The sequence below is a fragment of the Nothobranchius furzeri genome, chromosome 10, assembly GCF_043380555.1.
Source record: "Nothobranchius furzeri strain GRZ-AD chromosome 10, NfurGRZ-RIMD1, whole genome shotgun sequence".
In the NCBI taxonomy this organism is placed as follows: domain Eukaryota; kingdom Metazoa; phylum Chordata; class Actinopteri; order Cyprinodontiformes; family Nothobranchiidae; genus Nothobranchius; species Nothobranchius furzeri.
In genome coordinates this window covers 46471475-46497323 of record NC_091750.1, presented here as the reverse complement: position 1 = coordinate 46497323, position 25849 = coordinate 46471475, and the positions used below count along the sequence as shown (strand labels likewise).

The window sequence follows — 25849 nt, the reverse complement described above, 5'->3', positions numbered from 1 at the left end:
AGGACTGTAGCACCTCTTCCTGCCCTGTCAAAGAGCACTGTTCCCGAGCCGACGCCATCTTTGTAGTTTTTCTCTGGTGCTAAACCCGCCCAACATCTCTCTACAAAGAGATTGTTTGGCCCAATGATGAGCCTAATCTTTTGCCGCTGTTACATTTGGTCTAGATCTAATTTACAGGCGCCATGATGTCAGAAACAAAATAATCGGTTTTAACATAAATAACTACATTTAGAAAAATAAATATAGCAAATAAGAATTATGAAAATCAACACCTGGAAAACATGTTTAAATGTTCTGTCCTTTAAGCTTTTTAGTGGCTTCTGCGTCCTCCTAAAGTCCCTCCAGTGAGCTGTGTTCTCTCGGTGAGGCTGGACCCATGTAGGATGCATCTCTGCTCCCGGCTCTGACCGAGGCTGGTGTCTACACGTAGCTGATAAAAGTCTCCGAACTCGTCGTAAACACAACATCCTAACTGATCAACATTCCTCAGAGACAACACAACAAAACTCCTTTACTGTTAAAATAGATGTATGAACAATTTCATAGATCGATATCCTCTGCAGGTTGTTATTAACGGGATCCATGTAAACACATTAAGCCTTCCCCATGCTGGCCTCAGACTACCTCTGGTGGATCACTGGCCCTCTGTTCACGTCTAATGAAGGTTATAGAGCTCCATTGTGCTGCTAGGCCGACTAGTGCTGCTGATCTCTGTGTCAAATACATCTTAATCTGGTGGGGAGAAATCATCAGTGTAGGCTGCAGAAATCTGAGGCTGGTGCAGACACCCCCCCCCCCCCCCCCCCCCAACACCCCTCACTCTGTCAAGTCTTTCAACATCAGGGTTGCTAGGATTTAAAGAGTTTGGCTGCACTCACCCCACCTATATTTTAACCCCACCCACTGAGCCGAGCCGTGTCTGGCATCTCTTTACGGGCTGCGCTGCCATTCATCCACAGCCTAATAGATGTATATGCAGCCAACTGATTTCCACACTTCATAACCGTAAAAGCTTACAATAAAAGCTGTAGATTTCAGGGGGATGTTGGATGGGAAAAATAAAAAAATAACAGCTCTGACGGCGTCTTCGCTTTTTTGTGTTGGGAGTAATTGTGCACATAGCACTAAAATATAATCAAATGGATCATTTCAGGTGGCGGGATTGTGTAAGAAAGGCGTTAACGTTGCATTTTATCTGAACGCTGGTCCAGTTAGAGAGCCTTTAAGATGCTTTCCAGTTAGCATGCATAAAGGTGACCTCCACCCAAGTATAAAGTGTAAAATTGTAGGCAGCCAATATGGTAATTTAGTATTTTTATAGTCGGCTGGAGCTGCTCTGGCAGATTTACACGGGATCTCAGTTTTCATTTCCAGTGGCATCATAAATTATAATAAAAACTATAAATCAGGACTTGTGTTGTGTTTTTTTATGAAAAAAGTCAACTCATTTAAGTATTTTAACTTTGGTCGACATCCCATTAGCTCTACTAGACTGTCAAAATAAAAGTCTTAGCCTGGATAGAAGTTTAGCATCAACCCACATTCTACCAACATCGATTTCTCCTCTTTTATGAAGTCAAATCAAAGCTTAACCTAACAAGTATGCAAAACACATTTAACATTTCCTACCATCACATGGCGCCGATACTTCTTGGCTTTTCGCACATTGTGGAGGAATCTGGAGCCCATCTTTTTGGCGTACCACGCTGACATAAACATGATGTTTGAAAAGTTCACAGTGCTCGAAATCCAAGCAAACCTTGTTGATTTCCTAAAATTAACACGACCACCAGGGATATGCCGGAGTCCATTCAGAGAGATTTAAAACACCCCACACAGAGAGCCACCCCATCTCGGCCCTGCCATAACATTTGGTCAGGAACGTTCAGACTGCCTCAGAAGAAAACCAAGTATCTGCTACAACTAACACATGCAGTTTAGACTCCATCTAAAATATTCATGGCTCCAAAATTAGCGTGCCTGAGGACTTCCCCTTCACATAGTTATAAATCCAGAATCTCTGCACGCATCCCAGTTAGGATCTTCTTCCTGGGTCTTTAGAAGAAGCTGAGCTCCGTCCAAGCTCTGAGCGATAAGGCTTTCAGTGACCTAAAGCCAGGACAAAACCAGCACATGTCCAAACGGATCCCTCCATGCTTCTGCGTCCTCTGTGGTGATGATGACAGTGCATCCCTGCTGCTGGTCTGTGCTCACTGAGAGTGCACTTTATGATTTCTGCTGCACTCCTCCCATCCCCATGGAGGGAGGGGGAGGGAGGGAGGGAGCAGGGAAGTTTGATGGCAATTAATTAGCTGTCTCTCTGTATATTGTCTGTGCGGGTGATGTGAGAGGGGGAGGAATTTCTCTGACTGAATGCCAAGGAGAAGACAGCTCAAACTGGCCTGACTCGTGTTTGAAACAGAGAGGTGACTGGAGGCTGGAGAGGACTGAGCTCCAAGTCTACAGTCAGTCAGTGAGATTGGGGAAGTTTCAAACAAAACAATGACAAGTGTGAAAAATCTTGTTACATAGAAAGTTTTAGTTTCTAGTTCTCAAGGTGGATAATTCAGATATTTTGAACAGGGTTTCTGTGGAAATGCTATAAAAACCAAGATGAAGGAACAGAAATGAGCTGAGGTGAAACTGACGAGCCAACATCCAGTTACAGCAGGACTAAGAGGATCATTGATGTTTTTAAACAACTCAAACCTCAAAAATCTTCATAACAGTTCATGCTAACACCAATTTATTAACATTTGATGTGCTCTACTTTTAAAAGGCACGCGAGTTTTTAGCACCCCCTAGCACAGGACAGCCAAAAATGCACTGTGTAGTCCGGGTATTACACACTAAACAGTAAGAGTTAGCACGCTAATTTCTGCAGAAAATAACCATAGAATCTTGTGTAAATAACTGTGGAAAGATGCTGTTACAATGTGATGCGTACACAGTTTATGTGAAGACTGAATTGACATTAGATGTGTTTAAGACAGCGGTGTGAGCTGTTAATACAGTCAGAGCTAGTTGTTATTTCTCCAAACTGAGGTTGTTTAAAGCCATACTTTACAACTCTTTCATAGTTTGAAATAATTTTCTTCAGCCAGTATGTGCTAAAATGAGCCTTTACAGGATTAATAAAATGCCAACCAGCCCCTATCGCTCCTTGTGTCCAGAATATCCCACTTGCGACTTCAGACTGGTGGACGCTTTGTTGGGACTTGCATGCCTGGCGCTGCAGTCTGCTTCCAGCACGTTTCCTGCATGTTTTAGATCATGAAAACACCTGATTAGTTTAATTTAGTGATTAATCCATCCTGTAGATACTAAGGAAGGCTGGGGAGGCATTTTAGCTGTTCGATTAATGTGAGAAGATAAGTGTTGCATCCAGTTTGTCCACAGAGAATTAATACTGGACAGTAGGAGGCGCTAAAGGTTAGCTAACCTGTCAAGTGTGCCTTTAAAGAGCTATCTAACAGGTAAAACAAAAACTGCTCATAACATTTTCACAGAACGCAGAAACATTAAATCATAACAACATAAAGGAGTGTAGCCTAAGATTCCACTCTTCAGAGACTTTTTGCACAACAAATTGACGTGAAGACTCGTGCTGAAGAACAAGCAAATCAACTCTGATCCTTTTACATAACATCTTTCCAACTTCACCTATGCAATCTCACTTTGCAGAGATCCTTCACTCCTATACTCCATCATTTAGCGTGAACAGCTCTCTCCTTTTCCTTCAGAGTGCATTTTTTCCCCTCTACCCTCTCCTCGCTCCTTCCCCAGGGACCTGAGCTGCAGCTGCACAGTAATTACACCGAAGCTGCAGGGACGTATTTAAACATTTATTAAAGAAAAGTCAGGAGGATGGAGAAGATAAAGATAAAAGCCAGAAACTGTCCAGTGCAGCGCAAAGAGGCAAGGATATGAAGAAAGAGAGAACACCGCTTCAGAAAAATGCAGAAAAAAATTGTTTGATTAAGACGGTCTTTGTGCTAAAACTCAAACACGTTCCTAAGAGCTTGACTGCTTTGAATTAAGAGCATTCTCAAAACTGACAACAAAACTGTCATCTGTTGAATTGTGAGAATTCTTTCGAGGGCTTTAGATCTCCATCAGCTAGCCGTGTTGCTTCTCACCAGCAACATAAGAGATAAATGCTAATGATAAATGAGGTGTAGACCTGCAGTCTGTCATGATGAATGCACCTTTTAACATAATTACAAATAGTGATAATTTTCCACTTTGAGATAATTGCACGGTTGCCATTTATTTAGGATGCTGGTAAACAAGAGACCCATCTGGTTTCTGCGGCTGTTCCGACTGAATACAACTAACAACACAATAGTGAAATGGCAGGAACACTGATTAGCAGCTGCATCACTTCATAGTAGATCCTCACCGACAGAGTCAGCTTAAAAAAACGGAGGTAGAGTCATGAGAGGATGCAAAAAGTTACAGAACGAATAACTATAGGACATCCTAGACGTCCATCCTTCCATCCATTTTCTACACCAAGTTCTTTTCGTTAAACATGACAGGAAGTCGATTTATCCCTCCAGCGTTTGGACATAATTAAACGTTATTATTTAAATTTATACCTGTCTGGATTCGACCCTCCATCGCCTCTTATTTCTTACTTCTCTTCTTTTAAATCCTGCTTCTTGTTGTTGAATCACAAAGAAATCAACTCTCCTATTGTTTGTTCCAATTACTCACTGCTAGTCTGTTTACTTGTTAATATTTGGACAAATAAAGTTTGGATTAAAATATTTTTTATCCGTCCTCACAACCTGTTTGCTCACTGTCCAGCCATCAGAGATGTAGTCTGTGTCAACTGTATTCTCTTTTTTAAAGTTGATGCTTATCCACCTGCTGTAACAGTTTTATATCTTAGTTTACGGAAACGCCGTTTCATTATTTTGTGAAACAACTCCTCTAAATGTTTGTCTCACCTGTAGCTCCGCCCCTGAAGGAGGGTTTGCCTAAAATTCACTATCAGAAGTCTCTGGGCACAAACCTTTTGTCACTCATAGGTGAAGATGAGGACATTTAAATGAATAAATGGAATCTGGAATATAGTCCCAGCATGCCTTCAGATTCAGGGGTTTTAAATAACTCCAGACCACTGAGTCTGTAAAACCCACAGACTCTGGGACCGGGAGTCCAATCTGAGGTCCACAGGCCGTTTGTGATAGAGAAAGATAGACTTTTGTCTTGACTTCAGGTTGTTGATGCAGATAAAAAATGTTTTTATGTTTATAGAGGAACTGGGAGGTTTTGGCATGCTTTAAGCACCCCCTAGTGTCCGTTTGTAGAACCGAAAGCAAAATCTCTCCTCACTGCGTTTGTCTTTTAACACCTTAATCTAACAGCTGAAACGTCTCCTCAGCCTTCATTAGTGTCTACAGAATGGATGAATCACTAAATTAAACAAATCAGCTATGTTTATTAACTGAAACATGCAGGAAACGTGCCGGAACCAGACTGCAGCGGCAGGTATCTCAGCTTATTTTTTTCAAAGTCCCAACAGACCGACCTGCCAGTCTGAAGTTGCAAGTGGAATATTCTGTCCACAGGGGCGATAGGGGCTGGGTGGCCTTTCATTAACCCTGTAAAGGTTCATTTTAGCACATTCTGGCTGAATAAAGTGTTTAACCCTCTGGAGGCAGGCGTTGCAGTTTTGCAACGTTAAAACCTACCTACCTGGTTACTCCACATACGTATTTCATGAGTATTTTTTAACACAGAAGTTCCCCTGAAGGACTTAGTTGTTCATCCTTTTATCAAAACTTGTTTTGAGCCTGAGAGGGTTAAAAATATGAAAAGTATCACTTTGATACAAATGAACAAAAGAAAACATTTTTATGGAAACATTTAAGTACAGAAAGAAGCATTTCTCTTTTACTAAACATGTTTTTTTTTTACATTTTGTTTTAATTTCTGGTAAACAGAAGTCCAAACCCACACTTTTTTAGCATCATTCATAAAACTCAACTACATTCCATAAAACATGACTGAAAACACAGACCCTGTTCTTGTTGCTGATAATGGACTCAAGAACATTTTCAAAAACGAACCAATCACCCCATCAGAATCAGGGATTTTGATGCTTTTCTTTTATTAAACCATCTGTTCGTATTTTTCTTTTATCTGATCCCACCATCTAGTGGCTATCAAGCGTATCACATCATGACCTACTTTAATTTCCGTATTTACAGTCAAAAGCAACACCTCTCGTTCATGAACGTGCTCCTCTAGCCGACAAAACAGAGCTAAAACATATTGTTGTACAATTATTATGCTCATGTTCTGTTGTTTTCATCTATTTATATTTTATAGACTTAATTTTCCATGAGAAAGGTTGCCAACTGTGCATGCGGTAGTAACACCATCAGTTAGTGCTGATGGGCGCTCACATCATATGAGCTCTACGGGACTGGGGCGGGCTTAGCAAAAAAGAGCTATTTCCTACATTATATCACAGCACATGAAAAGACAATTAATTTAACGTATTTCTGATAAATTACACAAAATTCCTGAAAGGGGGAATCTCCGGATAGCAACTTAAGACAAACATTTGAGACTTTTTGTATTTAAATGAAACACTTTTTTTCTTTTCCTTGCATTAAATGTATTATAAATAACTAAAAACATGATTTTTGTAGTAGTGGTAGTAGTAGTAGTAGTAGTAGTAGTAGTAGTTGTTGTTGTTGTTGTTGTTTTTCTGGCCTGAGACAACTTTAAACTTGGTGATTTTGGTCTCCAAAAGTTGATATATTTGATGTTATGGGAGATCTGCAGCTATCATCAATTGCCTTCATCACCAGATGCATTTTATATTTATTTCTGTTTCCTTTTTTAATGGAAACACCAAACCCTGTACTTGAATCACTCACTAAAACCCATGTTTAAGATTTTATGGATTTTTTTTTATTTGGACCCAAGTTTGTTCAGCGTTGAGACTACTAACACACTTGTGATGTCACATGTACTGGTGCTTAGAGACAAGAGGGCAGATTCTTGGGTCTGAACAGACTGATGTCAAAAGTTTTGTGCATTAAAAAAACTCTAATCACATTACATAATTAGTTTTTAAAAGAATTAACATCATTTGATGCTAAAGCACCTCTTTGCTAAATCATGTGCATAACCCAAAGACCTCCCTTCATCTGCCAAACCGGGGCCGTGTTCCCAGAGACAATCCTGCTCATAAATCAATGAGTCCTGGACTGGAACTGGCAAATCCCACACCATTAAAGCAATAAAGAGGCAGACTGACGACACCACCAACACATCAATGACATCCACATGGGCACCATGCCGGCTGCAAAGACATCAGGCACACTCAAAGGCATTGCTGCAATGCATCTTGCAGACAGTGCACACATTTTACCTAACCAGGGTGGAAAATTGGATGCATGCATCTGCAGAATGAAATATGTCTGAATATTCAGGGATGTAGGGCGAGAATGTGCACTACTATGTTAGAGTGCTGCAAAAAGTTAAATTAGAGGTATGCGCTGTTAGATGATGTTGGTGCAAAGTCAGGGAGACAGGACCATAAGATGATGTGTTGGATAAAAACAGTATTGGATGTACTGAAATGATTTTGTCTGGGTACCATCTGGAGTTTTTTTAAATTCAAACGAACGTTCATTCCATGCTCTTCTTTTGTTATTATTCTGTGGCTCCGGAGGTTCGACCTTGCAGGTCTGCAGTTGTTATCACAAAAGCTCCCAAGTGAAGTTCAGACAAAGTTTTTCTCTGTTATACCAAGAACCTGGGAAAGTTTTCGTTCTGTGAGGGGGGTGGGTGTGTTTATCTTTAATGTGTGTGTGCTATGTACTTTTGAATGAAACCTTTTGCGAGCATCTGCTCGTCGAGAGACTGAACAGACTGGTGTGTATCTTCTTTCTCTCCAATTTTGCAAAGTCTGGTTGTTGATTATTTGTGACTGATTAATGGTAAATGGTAATCTAAAACCTAATATCTCTAACCCCCTTGAGTGTGTTGGACTTTCTTTGAGGTAATCCTGGATTGATTAAATAAAATTACCCAACATGATGCACAAAAGAAGAGAGTACATTAAACAATTTTTAATCCATTTAGTTTAATCTTCATGCATTTTGTACCTAGAGGTCTTTTTAATCCTTACATTTATTACTTTTTTGGTGTTTTTGTTGTTGTTGTAGGATTTATGGCCCTGCACTGTGTTCCACAACTATAATGTAAAAGTTTTGCCTCTCAACTAAAAGTCAGTGTCTGAGGTTAGTCAGATCATAAAAAGTTCTACTAAATCAAGAAAGCCATCGCCTCAAGGTTATGGGAGTTGCTCCGTGCAGAGTAACACTGACACCTACAGACCCAAGCAGGTCCTGCAGGAACACAGAGTGTTATTAAACCCCCATGCTGGCTGACATCGACCACATTTAATCAATGGCTTCAGCCGAGTGGGTCGTATTTCAAACACAAGACTAAAACTGGAAAGCAGGTCTTTGAGTGTAAAATTCAGCCTGAGAGGTGCACGTGTGCAGACGCATGAACATGTTCTTGAGACAGAGAAGACATTTATAAAGGGTTTGGTTTGCTGTGTGTGTGTGTGACCACAAGCAGAATGAATCAGCAGGACAAAGAAGATTTAAACGACATGATGGGAAACTTAACGACCCCATGAACATCACAGAACAGCGTAAATGAAACAAAACCCAACACAGATGACGAGTGGGGATTAAAATGAAAGGCGCACACGTTTGATGATGATGGATGGTGATGCGGCTGATGTTAACATTGACGGAGCATCACGGATCGCTGTGCTCTTACCAGAGTGGAAACTGCGGAGGTGTACATTGGAGTGTGTCCCGTAGACATCAACACAGGCTGCAAAACAACAGAAGGGATAGGGTAACTGTGTGGGGCATGCAGACGGGCGCAAAGGAAGAACAGCGGAGACTGGTTTAGTTTCACTTCCACCTTCAGGTGTCACATCTCAACATTTATGGTAAAGATTGTTAAGAATCGAACATTCAAACTGTGCAACAGTCTTCTAAAAAGGATAGTTTTGCACAAAATCTGTGTAAAAAAAATGCACAAAATCCCAATAATTAGCAGAACACAGTGTGAGAGTGCTGATCGTTGCCCCTTTAGCTCACTAATTGTTGCCATATTGGGGACAACTTTTACAAATAGCAGCACTGCAGCACCTTCACACGCTGCAGACAGTTTCCTCCCACTAGAAAAGTTTTACTTTGGAACGAAGAGCAGCAGTGAAGTCTGAATGCTGATTCCAAAACAGCACCTGAGAGGTGAGTTTTTGCTGACGCTGACATTTAGAGACACCTCCGTTAGCACACAGAGGTGACCCACTTGACATATTTCTGTCTCTTCTTGGCAAATCACGAATGAATGTGGCAATAATTGTGTTAAATTTAAAATTGGGATATTTTAGGGTTGCCCCATCTAAATGTATTTTTACGTGTTCTGGGATGAACAAATGTTACGTTTGAGGTTTTAGTTTGACTCTACTGCATCATTTCAGCCAGCTTGTTTCCTCAATAAACGTCATATCAACACTTTTATAGATCATCTGTAAAATACAATGGCAGCTGGTGAATTTCTTTTTGGTGGGGGCATTTATGCCATCTGTTTTCAGATGTGATAACCACATATCACCACTAGGGCATGCCAAATTACCATTACTATGATAGAATCCATGTTTTCTACCTCAACGACACCCAATGATGCTAAATAAAAGGGCTAAAAAAAAGCTAAATACGCTTATTGAGAAAAACACACAATGGCAACAATGCAATACAATCCTCTCCACAGAAGCAGCCATTTTAATTAATGCCCAGACTCTCCTCTTTACAACAATATAAGTACCATTACTCTACCTGCAAAACTCACAGAGCAAACAAAGCGAATTTAATGAAGTCAAAAGCGTAATTTCAGTCTTACCTTTGCTGGTTTATGGTCAGAATAATCCGTGTTATAGTAAAAAACAAATCCACTGGGTCAGTTTGTGTAATCCCATGTTCCAACATCAAACTGAGCTGATTCCTTATTGTTTAGGCTTTTTTTACCCGCTGGAGAGTGTTTCTCAGACACCACATTTCATAATTTTACAGTTCTCCATAATAAAAAAAAAAGTCTACAAGGTGTACTCAGCTGCTCTAAAACTAAGAACGGTGAGGTGACAAAGAAATAAGTACATAAAGAACAAGGAACTTTGGGGAGCTTTCGGTTCTGGGTTGACATTCTGATCTGAGCTGAGACTCACTCCACCTGCTTTTGGTTGCAAACCTCTGCGCCCAAAGGCTCTCCTATTTTTTGCATTGGAAGGGGGATTCAGTGCAGATTCGCCAGTTAGCAATGGTAAAGATTGCTGCACCCAAAAGGAACAGGAAATTTGTCAGAAGATGACTCAGTCATGGTAAAAGTTAGAGAACATTTTTAAACTACACTTAAATGCAGGATATACACAGTATGTATAGTATGTATGCTGTATAGATAGTTTAGTTAATTTTCATGTTTTTAAAATATTTTGTGATTCCTATCTTCTTCCTCCTCCTTTGAGACTGATTGGGCGGCACCATAGCACCCCCTACGGATGAGCCGCCACTGGTAAAATCTACATAAATCCTTATTTTCTTCATGCTCAAAGTAAATTTTTTCATGTATCCGCTAGATTCTTTGTTTTACTAAAAGTGTTCAGAGCTCATGCATTGGTCTGATTATAAGTCAGCAGGCTGTAGTGTGATGCCAGCTTACTGACAGAACCTCTAATAAAGCAGGCTTACAGGCCAGGATTGGATTGGTAAAACAAAACGATGCAATGACTTTTAAGGAATATAAGAAATAACTTCTAGGTCGCTCCTCTTTACTGACTAACATTCTTTCCTCAACGATGCCGCTTTTTCCCAACCGGTGTCATAAAACAAATGCCAGTGCAGTTAGATTTCCCAGTGCAGACTTGGCTCAAACATGATTGGCTCTTGAACCAGGAAGTATGGAGGCGAGACAGGTGTAAACAAAAACCGAGGCCCAATCCAAATACTTGCACTTCTACCCTTGTGCCCTTCAAATGTGCAACCTTGTTATGGGGTGTGAGTGCGGAAGTTGACTACGCCCCTTTTGCACCCTTGATCTGCACTGTGAATGAAGGGTGTTACCCACAATCCATTGCTGCATGGGAATTTTGAGAACAATGGCTCAAGTACCTTTTTCTGAAAATATGCATTTGCAATCAAAATAAGTTATTTTAAGATGATTAATGATATTTATTCATGTTCTGAATGCTTTGGACTGAAGTTTAATGTGGACAGCACAGAATGTAAATTTTGTCAATAGTTTTTTTGAGAGTTGCACAAACAGCGACCGATATCCCAGCATGCGTCATGGTTGATGATGCAATGGTCACCGTCCCCATTTGGCAATTAGATGGACACTTGTGTACTACAGACCTAAAGTCTTACTGCACACTTTCTCCAAGTGCACTTCACAGAAGACCATAGAAGGCAGTGCTAGTATTGGGACTGGGCCAAAGTCCAAGGCCCAATACTTCCACTTCGCGCTACGCTCTTTCGTAACCATACTTCCAACATGAGTGAGATGTTAGACTGTTATGTGACTATTTCACAGTAAAATCTTTGCATATTGTGCTTTTAAATCATGTTTCCTTGTGTAATAATTCTAAAGGTTAAGGTTAAAGAGCTTGTAGACAGGACACGTTCTTTTAAATGTAACATTATTTTTGCTTTTGTCCCTGCCCAAATAAACGTCAATTGAATAAGACTATTTAAAAGTACAGACAATTTTTGGGAGGATTTTATTTTATATCAGCCTGTTTTAATAAGTGTTTAACTTTAAATGAAATGAAAAAAAATTTCAGTTTTTTTTATATTTTCTTTCTTTCTCCTGTTGTTGGCAGTGTGAGTTTAGCCAAAAGATCACTCTCGCTGACACAAACGGGCATTTGTTAAAAACAAAAAGCATTTAAAGCAATCAGCCAAGAGCCACAAATGAACTCCATCAATCCTGAATTAATTACCCTTCATCGGACCATGGTAAAAGCTTTCTAAAGATCAAAAATAACGTTTTCATTTGAATAATAAAACGGAAACAATTAAAAAGCTCAGTTTTAAAATACTCCTGTCCTGAAAGGGGCAAAAACTAAAGTGTTTTTAATAGTTCAGTCACTTTTTGTCCTTTTTATTTTATTTTCTATAACTGTTCAAAGATGTTCAAGAAGGTTTAGATAAGTAAAAATAGATGTCTCTTTTTCTCCCTGAAGAGAAACACAAAACTTCATAAATAATAACAGAAATCTAGAAATAGTAACATGAATCCTCCTGTTCCCACAAAACAGCATCAGGCTTTCATTCAGATGACTAGAATAGGCCATTTTATTTTGTCCTCATACTCTGGCAAGCCCTATGCAAATACATAAATATATATAGTCTGGCCACGACTCATAGACAGCTCAGTTTTGGGCTGCTAAGATCGCCCAAGGTCTCTCTACAAACATAGAATGCTGCGATTGGCCCAACCTGAAAGTGGTCAAGCCTATGGAAGAGGCTACCATTGGGCATGGCTACACCGACCTGCACCTACGGTTTGTCTAGATTTCTGTGCGACATTCCTCACCCACCGGTGCTAGTTTTCTTTCTCATGAAACAAAAGCTTAAACCATTAAGATAGCAGAAAGGGAAATAAAGGGGTATCTTGTTTAATTCAGACCGGAACAATGAAGTTAATTATTCTTTATTGTCACATGGATAAAAGTGAAAAACACTCCAAACAGAAAAATAACTCATCCATCTGTTTTTTTTTCTGTGTTATATACTAAAGTCTAAAGACTAAAGTCGTCAATTGCATTTTTTTAACGGGGGAAGCTTGGGAATGTGCTCGTGCACCTTGAGAGTAAACATCACAGCTCTAAAGCAGATTTTCATTCATGTGTGTCACACGTCACATGATCAGGACACATGAATTACTAGGATGTGACAGTGCTTTATCTATAGTGTTGTTGGTAGAGAAAGCAGGATTTGTATGCCTGATCAACACATAGCTTATCAGAGGATTGGTGGGCGTGGCCAGGCCCAGCTTGTTTTCTTAAAGTGACAGAGCTCTGAAATGGCTCATTCTGGAAGGTACTAAAATATCAAGAATAAAGTTGCTGAAATAACTTTATATTAGAGGGATATGTGCAAAAACATTCATGATCATATTTTGTATAGAGCATGGAACTTTTAAAACTAAAAATAATAATATGTCCCCTTTAAAGAAAACTAAGTTAGCTAAAAGTCTTATTTAAAAAATGACAAAAGCAAAAAACATTTACCCATATCTTGTTTGGTCATAAAATGCTCAAAGGACACATCGTTCTGCTGAGGCTCGATAACCTTGGTAACATTATAAAGACAGACTGATTAACATTACTGCAACACCTATCGCAGGAAAATACTGGATCTCATAGGGCTTCAGCGACTGACAGATGCGAGGAGAATGGAAGGAACATTTCATATTTATATTCCTTCTTAGACTTGATTAACCACGTATTGGCAGGTTTTATACATGTAGCAATTAATACATATTAATTATGACCAATAAGATGTGATGATTCCGTATAAATATGAAATATCAATCCGATTGATCTTTGAATGTTTAATCAGAAGATTCTAGGGTTCTTTACTTCTTTAGGGACCATAAACACACTTCGTATTAATTCAGACAGAGTCAGTATATAGTTTATAAAATTTATTTAATCATTTTTCCTAAACTAACTATTTATACATGACAAGATATGAATAATGAGATGTGATGTGGTGGATGTGAGGTGTTGTGATGGAAGCTAGATGTTGTAGCAACCGTTCTTTGTATCTGAGAGAAATTGTGAAATCTGGGTGTAAAATAATTTGTTGTTTGTTTCAAACTATAGAGTTGGTTATTGATTAAAAAACCTCATCAGACACCAGTATGCAGGCTTACGATACCCTTGTATGAGTTGTTCCCGGCGGTCCGGAGGTTTTCGGTCAGAGTCGTGAGGTCACCGGACGTCGAAACCACAATACTTAGATTAGTAGCTTCCTCTGAGTTCAGCTTCCTCGGCCATGAGATGCAACCTGGGGTCTGCAGATTAGGTGTCTCAGGTGTGAAGTAGCTCTGAAAAGAGCTGTTGTGTCTGGAATCACTTGCAGCGTCGCAGAAAGGTTTTGACTTAAGACAAGCAGTAGTGGAACAGCTCAACATCCCCACTATTCCTCTGTCTACTCCCATCCGCGCTTCCTCGTTGGATGGTTGTTCGCTCACGACTATAATACATCGCACTGTCTCCATAAACCTACAAATCTCCAGTAACCATCATGAGACTTAGAGCTTTTACATTTTTCCTTCTCCCCAGTCGCCAGTTGTGTTGGGCCATGAGTGGTTGGTTTTACATAACCCACAAATTGACTGGAAGACCGGGTTGGTGTCTGTTTGGAGCCCCTACTGTCCGTCTCACTGTCTCCTTTCAGCTCCGCTTCCTGCCCAAATCACCAATAACCCTCCTCAGGAACCACCCGATCTTACTGGAGTCCCTGCTGAGTATCACAGCCTGCAACAAGTATTCAGTAAGGACCGAGCATCCTCCCTACCTCCTCATCGCCCATACGACTGTGGAATCGACCTCGTCCCGGATGCCATTCTACCCACCAGTAAGCTTTACAGTCTTTCTAAACCCAAACAGGCTTGCATGTCCAACTACATTTCAGAGTCCCTAGCTTCTGGTATCATACGACCATCCACGTCTCCCCTGGGCGCCGGGTTTTTCTTTGTCTCCAAGAAGGATGGTTCGCTCCGCCCCTGCATCGACTACCGTGGCTTAAACCTTATCACCATCAAGAATAAGTATCCTCTGCCTCTGTTATCATCCACATTCGAACCCGTAAATGATGCCTCCATCTTCACCAAATTAGATCTGCGCAACGCCTACCACCTGGTCAGAATCCGAGAAGGAGACGAGTGGAAGACAGCATTCAAGATGCCTCTGGGACACTTTGAGTATCTTGTGATGCCGTTCGGACTCACCAACGCTCCGGCTGTATTTCAATCCCTGGTTAACTCCGTGCTGGGTGACTACATTAACAAGTTTGTAACAGTCTACCTAGATGACATTCTCATATTTTCCAGAAATCTACCTGAACACCGTCAACATGTCCATGCTGTGCTCCAACGCCTCCTCGAGAACCGGCTTTCTGTTAAAGCCGAGAAGTGTGAGTTTCACGCCCCCTCTGTCAAATTCCTCGGGTTTGTTTTGGAGAATGGGAAGTTAAGAACTGATCCTGACAAGATCGCTGCCATCCAGACCTGGCCCACACCTACCACACGTAAGCAGCTCCAGAGATTCCTAGGTTTTGGTAATTCCTACCGCAGGTTCATTAGAAGTTACAGCCAGATTGCAGCACCATTAACCCAACTCACCTCCATCAAGAAACCGTTTTCATGGACCAAAGAAGCTGACCAAGCATTCCTGTCCCTCAAGAATAGTTTTGCTCAGGCACCCATACTCACTCGCCCGGATCCATCAGTTCCATTCACACTGGAAGTGGACGCCTCTGACACCGGAATTGGGGCAGTCCTATCCCAAATCTCCTCCTCTGATCAGTGCCTCCATCCCTGCACCTTCTATTCTCGTCGCCTTTCCCCAGCCAAGCGAAATTACGATGTGGGTGATCGTGAACTGTTGGCAGTAAAGCTGGCTCTGGAGGAATGGCGCCACTGGTTGGAGGGAGCAGAGCATCCAATAACTATCTGGACTGACCATTAGAACCTGGCTTACTTAAAAGAGGCTAAGAGACTGAATCCCCACCAATCTCGATGGTCACTGTTTTTCTCTCGATTTAACTTTATCATTTCTTACAGACCCGGTTCGAAAAACATCAAATCTGACGCTCTCTCTCGATAGTATGCCTCCGACAGAGAGGTGGAATCCACCACCATCTTACCTGCCTCCTGCATAGTCGGCTCCATAACTTGGGATATAACCAACAAGGTCCTGGAAGCCCAGCAGCAGGAACCCGATCCAGGTACCGGTCCCCCTAATAAGGTCTATGTCCCTACTAGTACCTGTTGTGCTCTTATACACTGGGTCCACACCTCCAAGTTTTCCATTCACCCAGGTCCTTGCAGGACTATTAGTCTCATCAGGAGGACATTCTGATGGCCCTCCATGTACCGTGATGTGAAGGAGTACATCAGTGCCTGACAAGTATGTGCCAGATTCAAAGCCAGTAATCAGTCTCCTCAGGGTCTCCTCCAGCCTCTGCCTGTTCCCCATCGTCCATGGTCACATATTGCTCTGGACTTTGTAACTGGTCTCCCCATGTCTAAGGGGTTCTCTGTCATTCTCACTATTGTCGACCGTTTTTCTAAAGCATGTCATCTGGTTCCTCTTAAATCCCTTCCATCATCCACCAAGACAGCCAACCTACTCATTAAACATCTCTTCCACCTTCATGGACTGCCCAGCGAGATCCTGTCTGACCATGCCCCCCCAGTTCATTTCTTGCATATGAATTGACTTCGCCTATCACCTGGGAGCTAAGGTTTGTCTCACTTCCGGCTTCCACCCACAGACTAACGGACAGGTGGAGCACATGAACCAAGAACTGGAGGCTGTGCTGCGCTGAATCTGCACTTCCAATCCTGCCGGATGGAGTTCACAGCTGCCATGGGTGGAATATGCGCACAATTCCCACACCTCATCATCCACAGGTCAGTCTCCATTTGAAGTCTCGCTAGGATACAAACCCCCTCTGTTTCCCTCCAACTCTGCTTCCTCCACCTCAGTTCCTCAGTTTTTGCGCCGGGCCCGCCGCACATGGTCTCTGACCCGTGCAGCGCTCCAACGCACTGCTGAGCGCAACCGCCGGATTGCAGACCGTCACAGACGGCCGGCACCCACCTACACTCGAGGCCAGATGGTCTGGCTCTCCTCCCGGGACATCAGGGTCCGTGGGTCCAACAAGAAGTTCTCTCCTCGCTTCCTTGGACCTTTCCTGTGGCTGAGGTCCTGGATCCTGTCTCTGTCCGGTTGGAACTGTCTCCATCCATGAAGGTACATCCAGTTTTCCATGTCTCCCTCCTCAAGCCGGTGGTGTCCAGTCCTCTGTGCCCCCCTGACGCTCCGCCTCCACCCATCCGCCTCGCCGACGGGGGTCTCGGCTACCGGGTGCATCGCATCCTGGATGTTCGACCCCGTGGTCGTGGCTGGCAGTTCCTGGTGGACTGGGAGGGGTACGGTCCCGAGCACCGGCAATGGATTCTTGGATCTTGGATAGAGGGTGCCTCCCTAATTGAGGACTTCGAGGCCTCCCGTGATTCCTTCTCCTCCGCCTCCTCCTCTGCTGGGCCGCCTGGTGGCGTCCCTTGGGGGGGGGTGGGTGGGGGATCGGCACTGTCACGGTTTGCCTCCACCTACTGGTGAGGTGTGTCAGCTCTGTGTTTGCAGGTGGGCGTGGCATCCGTCACAGCTGTTGGGAGTTTCCACGAATCGGAGGTTCAGAGGATTTAAGGAGGGGTGTGACTCAACCCCAGTGCTGGTTGATACTCTCATATGGGTAGCATCTAGCCTAGAATCTGTCTTTGGTTCCTGTGATCCTGGTCTAATGATTTTTGTGTATCCTGTCCTAGTATCGTGTTCTGCACCACCTACCTTGCCTGGAGTTGTCTCACGTCCCGCCATTCAAGGATCCTCTGGCCTCCTTTCTCCACACCTGCCTACCTGCCCACGCTCAGAACCACCTCACCCGTTCCAGCCTCTCCCAGTTCGCCTCCGCTCAAATCCTGGTTTCGGACCGTAAGAACTTTCAGATACGGATTCATATTCTCCTGGTTCTCTGGTTCTGGCCTCGCTCACATTTTTTTTGTCTTCTTAAGCCCCATTCCCACCTGTACCGGGTCAGCCTGGGCCGGGTAGCGTAGGTTGTTTACATATCTGGGTGGCCTGGAATTTTCCCGGGCCAACCAAGGCTCATTCTCGGCCCTCTTCCCGAGGGGTACTGCTTCAGGCCGACCAGGGCCAACACGCCCACTGCTGACAGCAAATTCACACCTTCCATTAGAGCAAGCCTCTGATTGGTGGGTAGAATCAGCCCACATGGGATGTGTGGAATCAACCAGGCCAGGCTGGAGCCGACTGGGGCTACCCGGCCCGGGCCGACCCGGTACAGATGGGAATGGCCCAATAGATTCCGGTTCCATCCTGTTCCTGTTTTCAGAAGCAGCGCCCTTAGTTCTAGTTTTTCTTTTCTCCTTTAAAACCGAACACTTGTATTTTTACTTACCTCTTCTCGTGTGATTCTTCATGTCCTGGGTGAAGCACATTACCCATAACATGACAATAACTATAAAGTCGTTGAGTCTTCACTTATTCAGAGTGAAGAATGTTGATGCCTGGCGTTCACACAGTGAGCGCAAGAACCTTAGGTGAGAATGTTTGTTTGAATGTTTTGTCTTCACGGAATGTCAACACGCGCTGAGCAGAACCTTCTGGGTTTAGAAGGTCACATAGAAAGTGGATTTATGCTGTAGATGAAAGGTTATTATGTTGATCAATACACAGGTGAAAATGGACCCTTTTGGTACGTTACATACAGAAGAGCAGGTCTCTTGCTTCATCAACCTAATTAATTAATTACACGTCTGTCAGCTCTACCAAGAATTATCACGACTCATTTGTTCTTTCAGGGAGTTTCGACTTGGAGAACTGAAATGATGCCTTATAACGTTAATTATCAAAGACACAGACATGCAGGAATGTTATTCTGTTGCTTAAAACAAACCATGACATGACAGAGTGTTATCGTAACATCCTCTGATGTTTATGTGTTACCATGGCAACAAACAGAACAGTATCTAATACACTGATGCGTAATCACTGCGCTGCGAGATGAAGCAGCTCCAGCGCCTCACATGAAGACTGTATAAGCACTCTCTGATGCTCTGGGTCTCACATCCAGACTCGCTAAAGCCAACCCACACTCCCAGCATCCTTAAGGAGGAATCTCCATGACAACCCCTGCTCTTCCTGAAGAAGAGGTGACTGTATAGTTTAAATAGCAGCATTAAACCACAATAATTCAGCCTCTCGTCTTTGTTTTAACAGGCTTATCTGGCTGTGCTGCAGCCAGAGAAACTCTCCGTGCAAATCGAATCAGGAACTCCTGAGTTTTCACAGGCTGCTGGATTACACGTGTGAGTGGCACCATCATTACGTTGCTTACACCTTTACATCAGTCGCTTTACGGGAAGTGTTTGTTAAAGCACTTCAGGCTCAGTGCTCATGTTCCTCCTGATGTCAGCTGTATCCTCACCAGCTGTCTGCCTCGCCTACCAGGAAACTCTCTGATGTTAATGATGCTCCTCTACAAAAAATCTTTATAAAGATGCTTATGCTAAAGTTTGATTTCACTGATCTCTATTTGAGTCATTCCTGCAGAACAAGCCTCTCTACCTCTTTGTGGCTCCATAGATCAGATAATAATGTGTCCATTTGATCTTCATGCTGTCTAGTACTGACATCCAATAGCCTGGTGCTGATGTTCAAGCAGGTTCAAAGCTGAAGCTCAAAGGTGCTGCATTTATTCCCAGCAAATGTGATTATATTCCCATCAAACCTTCTACATGCAGGAATTAGGATTTAGATTCGGTGAGCATATTGTGTTAAGAACAAAACTAAACTAGATGGTGTTTGTTGGAAAGTGAGACTAATGTAATTTAAATGTAATCAGCTGAGATTGCATTTCATAACTGATGATGATATGTCAGCATCACTATTTACCATTGCTGTGACTGAACGTGAAAGAACAGAGCCAGAACACAGACAGCTGATTGGATAGATGCTGATGAGTTATCCAATAAGGGGGTTTTCTGCTTCATAAATAAGTTAAATAAATAAATTAAGTAAATAAATACCGCCATCCTTTTCTAACACCTCCAGGCTTCTGAAATGCTGAAAACAGAATAACACAATTGATCAAAGAGTTCTTCCTTTCCTCCCTTCAGTTGGTTTTGGTGCTCTCACTGGAAATTTCCGTATGCACTTAAAAAATATATCAAACAACAAACTTCCTCCCCAAATAATCTGGAATCGATCTGGAATTAGTCTGATTCAAAGTGTGTTTTCAGGATTTTGCATCACTCCAATGGTAATGGGCTACACATGCTTGAACAGTACACATAAACCCAAAGGGAGACTGGGCAGGTTTGGCTTGCTTTAGCACCCCCTAGTGTCCGTTTGTAGAACCAAAATCAAAATGTATCTTCTCGCTGTGCATTCGTCTTTTTAACATCTTAATCTAACGGCAGAACTGTCTCCCCAGCATTTAGTAGGTTCTACAGAAGTGATTCCTCCCTAAACTAAACAAATCAGCTGTGTTCATGATCTAAAACAAGCAGGAAATGAACTGGAAGCAGACTGCAGTTATACTAAGTATACAGTAAGTAAAGAATGATATATATAAATGGGGTAAGGACATATAAGTTTCGACTTCAGCCTACTTCTTTTCAGACAGAGAAGAAGAAAAAAAAGGTACGTCAGCTCAATGGTTTTTAAAGCCTGATTTATGCTTCTCCGTCTGCGTCAGTGCGGAGACATGCAACGTCCTTGCGGGCCTGCGGGAGTCGAGCTCTCTTTTCTAAACATCCGTCAGTCGAGACGGACAACGCAAGCTTGTGATTGGTCAGGACGCCGCTGTCGTCTACAGCGCCACCATTGCACCCTCAAAAACATAAAGAGAGCCGAGGATAACTAGCGGCAGACACGGAGCAGCTTGAAGAACACCTCGCGAAAAAACTCTAAAAACATGAATGTTTAATTCCCCCGTGACTGAAGGAGTGAAAAGATGCACAGCAAGCATTTTATTGGTGGACGGAAATGACAGGAAACGTGGGTTTGGAGGTGACGAGCGCATGAAGAGGTGGAGGAGGATGAGAGACAAATTTGTCTGTGATAAAAAGTCTCTTATATACAACCCCCCCCCCCCCCCAAAAAAAAACAGCATAAACACACTATCTTGGACCGGATACATGACAGGATACCACAGAACAGCGCTATGCCCTCTGTTGTCCTGCCAGGGAATTGCTTTGCAACACTCTCCAGGAGACGGAGAAGTATGAGAGCAAAACACTTCCGTCAATCCGTGCGTGTCTGTCCCTTGCGGAGCTGATGGAGAAGCATGAATCAGGCTTAAGTCCCAACAGAGCGTTGTGCCACTCTGAAGTTGCAAGTAGAATATTCTGACCACAGGGGGCGATAAGGGCTGGGTGGCATTTCATTAACCATGGAAAGGGTCATTTTAGCACATTCTGGCTCAAGAACAAGATTTAAAATTTAAAAAAGTCGCATAATATCCCTTTAAAAGGATAATTTCACTTCCCTGGCTCACAAACATCCCATGTTACTGTGCTAAAACATGCTAGAGTTTAAAGCTCTTCATAAGAATTATTTCCAAACCTTAAAAAAAAACACCTTAAATTTTTACTTCTATAGGCACCAATAAGAGCAATGTCAGAGAGAGGCTGGTGGCCAAGCTGCAAATAAAATCTGGGAAATTTACTAAATAGTTGAGACAGCTCTGTGTCACATGTCATCCAGCCATAAAGAATCCCTTCATGGTCAGTTCATCAACAGTAAATGTGTTGAAGAAGATGATGCAGATTTTTTTAAGAACAACTATGTGTGAGATGTGCCACAAAACCATAATTTATATTCATTTAGAAAGATCAAAGTAGAAAATGATTTAGCATCTGCAACAAGTCATCAACAGTCACAGCCCAATGAGATGCTGGCTTAAGGGTTCTTCACTCTTTACAATAAGACTCAGAGAACTAGAGAAAGCATGTAGCTACGAGATTCCCCAGAGCTCAGGTCTCACGAACATCTGGGACAACCCGTTCAGATATCGATATCGGATGTAATTCAAAATCGGCCCCAAAACGGTATTGGATTATATCGGAGGGCGTCAAAAATCTTCAAAATAAGCGGTCCGTTAAGGTTCACATTTTTGCAACCAATGGTTAAGAAAAAATTGTCATTTTTTTTTCATACTTGCTGTTATTGGCTCTTGTTCTCCAATTGAGTTATATCACTTGATCAAGCCTTTCATACATTCCACGCTACGAAATAGGTACAAATATGCATGATTTGTGCTGATATCGTATCGGATTGATATCGGTATCGGTCAGTACTGAAGGCTGCAATATCTGTATCGTATCGGAAGTGAAAAAGTTGTATCAGGACATCCCTAATCTGAGGTGACATTTAACACTAATCACAAAGCTTAGACCATCCAAACACTTTATGCGAGTTTAGTCGGCTAACAATAGTCTGGAACAGCAAAAATCCTAAAAACCAGAAGAGTTTCTCAGATAATTTCCCAACAATATGAAGATTTGTAGCTGTTAATTAGTTGAAATAATAATCAATCTTCTGTAAATCTACTATATTCTACTATTAAGTGATTGAAAATCTATGAAACTGCCCCATGATTTGACACTTTTTGGGTAAATTTTTGTTTAAAGGATGGTTATGTAATAAAAAAAACCGAATTTAACATAAAACCTCTAAATCTGATGTCAAAAGGTATAATTAGGACTGTAATAAAAATATAATTAAGGAACAATAAAGTAATTTGCTCTCACTGCCCACCTGTCAACAACAAATTTCTTAGTGCTGCAGAGGTAAGTGTGTTGGTGTGTGTGTTACCTTGACAGGAGAGATATGCGTGTGTGGCGTGTAGCCATGAATGGCCTCCATGGCAGCGAGGTTCTTGTCACTCATGTGAAGCATCTCTGCACTTTTCCCAGGAGCCAGATGTGCTGGACTGTGCTCCAAGGGGGGCGTCTCCTCATCCTGGTACCTGTACTTCTACACACACACACACACACACACACACACACACACACACACACACACACACACACACACACACACACGCACACGCACACGCACACACACAGATGAGTTCATTTAGTCTCTGGTTAATGAGGGCAGCGGTTTGATGACATCAGCTGATAAAGAGCTAACAGAGCAGCTTTGTTTTTGTGCTTTTACTGGTTTTTGACTGATTCCAGAAAAAATGAGGCACGTTGGGAGAGGACCGATAAATCCACTGATGACCAGGATTGTCTGGTTTTCAGATTTACCTGATGAGCTGCTCTGAATCTCAAATATCCTTTTTAGGGGTCCATGAATGCACCGTGGCTAAACCGCAATAAAAGTAGAAATTTGAGCCGGACCTGACAGAAATCTGCAGATCGGAGCTTCACAAATAAGTGAAATTGGTACATCGGAGCGTTGTCTCTAAATGTACATCTTGCATTTCACACGTGTGACGCCTACATGCTCAGACATTGTGGAGACGCAGCTCGTTGCATTTCTAAACTTATCGTCCCCCACAGCCACATGGAGAAGCCAGAGCCGTGATTCATGGTTGATTCTTATAGAGCGGCTCACGCTGCTCCTTTCTAGTAACTTCACTCCCCTACCAGTCTCCCACACCTGGGCACACCGCCAGCAGCCCACTGTTTCAGCCACACACGGTAGGCTTCATTCTAGGCGTGATGACACCAAATCTGCATGCAGCCTTTTCCGTCACAAACACATGAGAAGATGGGCAGCATTGTGCCGGAGCTCTGCCACACTGTCCTGTGCCTTGGAGCTTGTGTTTTCCACAAATCTGCGCCCCCTCCCCCCAAAGTCTGCCAGGCTCACAACAATCTGCTGCACTGCAGATGTGAAGCAACCCGCTATTGGTATTGAGAAATTCAAATGCATCCTCTGGATTTTGACTGGTTTCCTATCTCACTCTTGTGTCCCTTTTGTTTTGGGAGGGTGGCACCTCCCCACCTCACCCCACCCCCTTTTGGACAGGCTGCCTAGCAACCGGAGCAGAGCAGAGATTGCAGAGCCACAGTCGGGCCTGGCAGCATCGGTTCTGGATCACATTACACAGAGACAGCAAGAAAAGGAGGGAGTGTGGCAGAGATAAAGATAGAGGAGAAAGTGTGTGTGTGTGTGGGGGGGGGGGGGGTAAAGGAAGACATGAGACCATCAATAAAGACAAATGGGAAACAGCAGAAAGGGACAAAAAGAGAAGAATAACTGTTGAACAAACTGAAGGGTATTATTCTTCACTAAACTGCAGAATCAGTTCTCACCAACACACGTTATGTAACCATAACCTGCTCCTGCAAAGAGTAATTCTCCTGAATTAATAATCCTAATCCAAATTAATTCTGCTATGACAGAATAAGATCTGCAAACATCAACATAAAGCCTGGTAACACTAGAGTAAATGACACGAATCAGAGCTCAGATTAGCCCTGAGTTTCCACTGCCTCCCCAACATGACCAACATTCATGCTGCCTTCTGTCCTACTGGTGGGGGGGGGGTGACATTCAGTCCACGGAACAGTGGACAAGTGTCCTTCTGGAGACGGGGAAGTCAACCTCAGCACCATGCTTTCATTCATTTAGATTTAGAAAAAAGAAAGAAGCAGGAATACAAAATCTCCAATAATTAGTTTCCTAGAAATTATTGTTTTAAAAACATTTAGAATCAGTACAAAAAAAAAACATTTGTTCAAAATGGCGTCTAACAAGCACCAGTTGTCCTTTTCTGGTTTATCTCTGCAGGAGTTCACACAGCTTCAGCCACACTGATGCATTAACAAGCACTGAGTAAATGCCCTTTTAAAAAGCTCCATCCACTCAGTTTGATATTTATGCCTTTTTTACCCACAATCACTAAAATCACAATGGAAAAGCTTACAGAACTGTCATGGGTAAAAACAAAAGTTTGTATTTATGTTTTAAAATGTATTTGTGGTACTTTTAGGAAATAATTCATTATTTTAGTCATGGGAAAATGAACTGGTGTCTGTCAAACAACAAGATAAGGATAAAACAAGTTATTTAAGAAATGTCCCCATCTAAATGTACTGGATCTATTATTAACTCACAATGTGAGAGCTGACCTGTTTAAATGAAATATTTGATCTAAAAATATACTTCAGTTTTACAAAATAATCTACAAAGCTACAGACCTGACCAGGAGCCCTGAGGCACCCCTTTTAAACCAATTTCTGTCTTTCTTAGAACGGTTTGATATTTTGTATTTTTATATTTTCAGTACAGTTTATTTACTGGGCCAATTTCAAACAAATGTTTTTTTTTAATACTCAACTAAAAGCAGGTTTAAATAGCACTTTAGGATCAGGATGTGTCACGTTTAAATTGGTCCACCCAGAAACAGTTCTCAATCTTTCTCTTAGATGAGACAATTTTACAATCTCTATTGTTTTGGAATGTGTCAACACATTCAGACCCTTTAACAGTTTTCATGGCCCACCCCTAACGGAGACCAACCATTGGTGTATACTTGGACAAACTAATATGTGAGTTTGAGTATTTATGACTCGATTTACCCAACTAAAGCAGCAGAGATGAGAGAGAGAGAGAGAGAGAGAGAGAGAGAGAGAGAGAGAGAGAGAGAGAGAGAGAGAGAGAGAGAGAGAGAGAGAGAGAGAGAGAGAGAGAGAGAGAGAGAGAGAGAGAGAGAGAGAGAGAGAGAGACTCGCACAGGCTCCTGTGGAGGATTTCTGACATGTTTACTGCACACAGGTAGAACATATGTCAGCTTTGTGCTACCCGTTAAATCAGAAATCCAGTCTTTTCTCAGAGGGCGCCATCTAGAGGTGGACATAATGTATCACACCCTGAGCCTCTCTCACTGCTTCCGTGATTACAGGGGAATCAATGCATCTCATATGCCTCCAGCTGGCCAACAGAGCTAAAACACACACA

The 25849-nt window shown here is 42.3% G+C and overlaps 1 protein-coding gene across 5 annotated transcripts in view; it reads right to left on the bottom strand.

Moving 5' to 3' along the window:
- The window catches only part of LOC107386432 (disks large homolog 4), a 99967-nt gene that overhangs the window by 28761 nt on the left and 45357 nt on the right, over window positions 1-25849 (bottom strand). For 4 of the 5 annotated variants that reach the window (XM_015960812.3, XM_015960810.3, XM_015960811.3 and 1 more), the window contains exons 2-3: window positions 22748-22909; window positions 8824-8880 (exon numbers count right to left, since the gene is read on the bottom strand). In XM_015960812.3, the coding sequence (XP_015816298.1) occupies window positions 8824-8880; window positions 22748-22909 (219 nt within the window). Of the gene's footprint in view, window positions 1-1629; window positions 2818-8823; window positions 8881-22747; window positions 22910-25849 lie in introns of those variants that run through there. The other variant, XM_054730539.2, reaches the window with a different exon arrangement.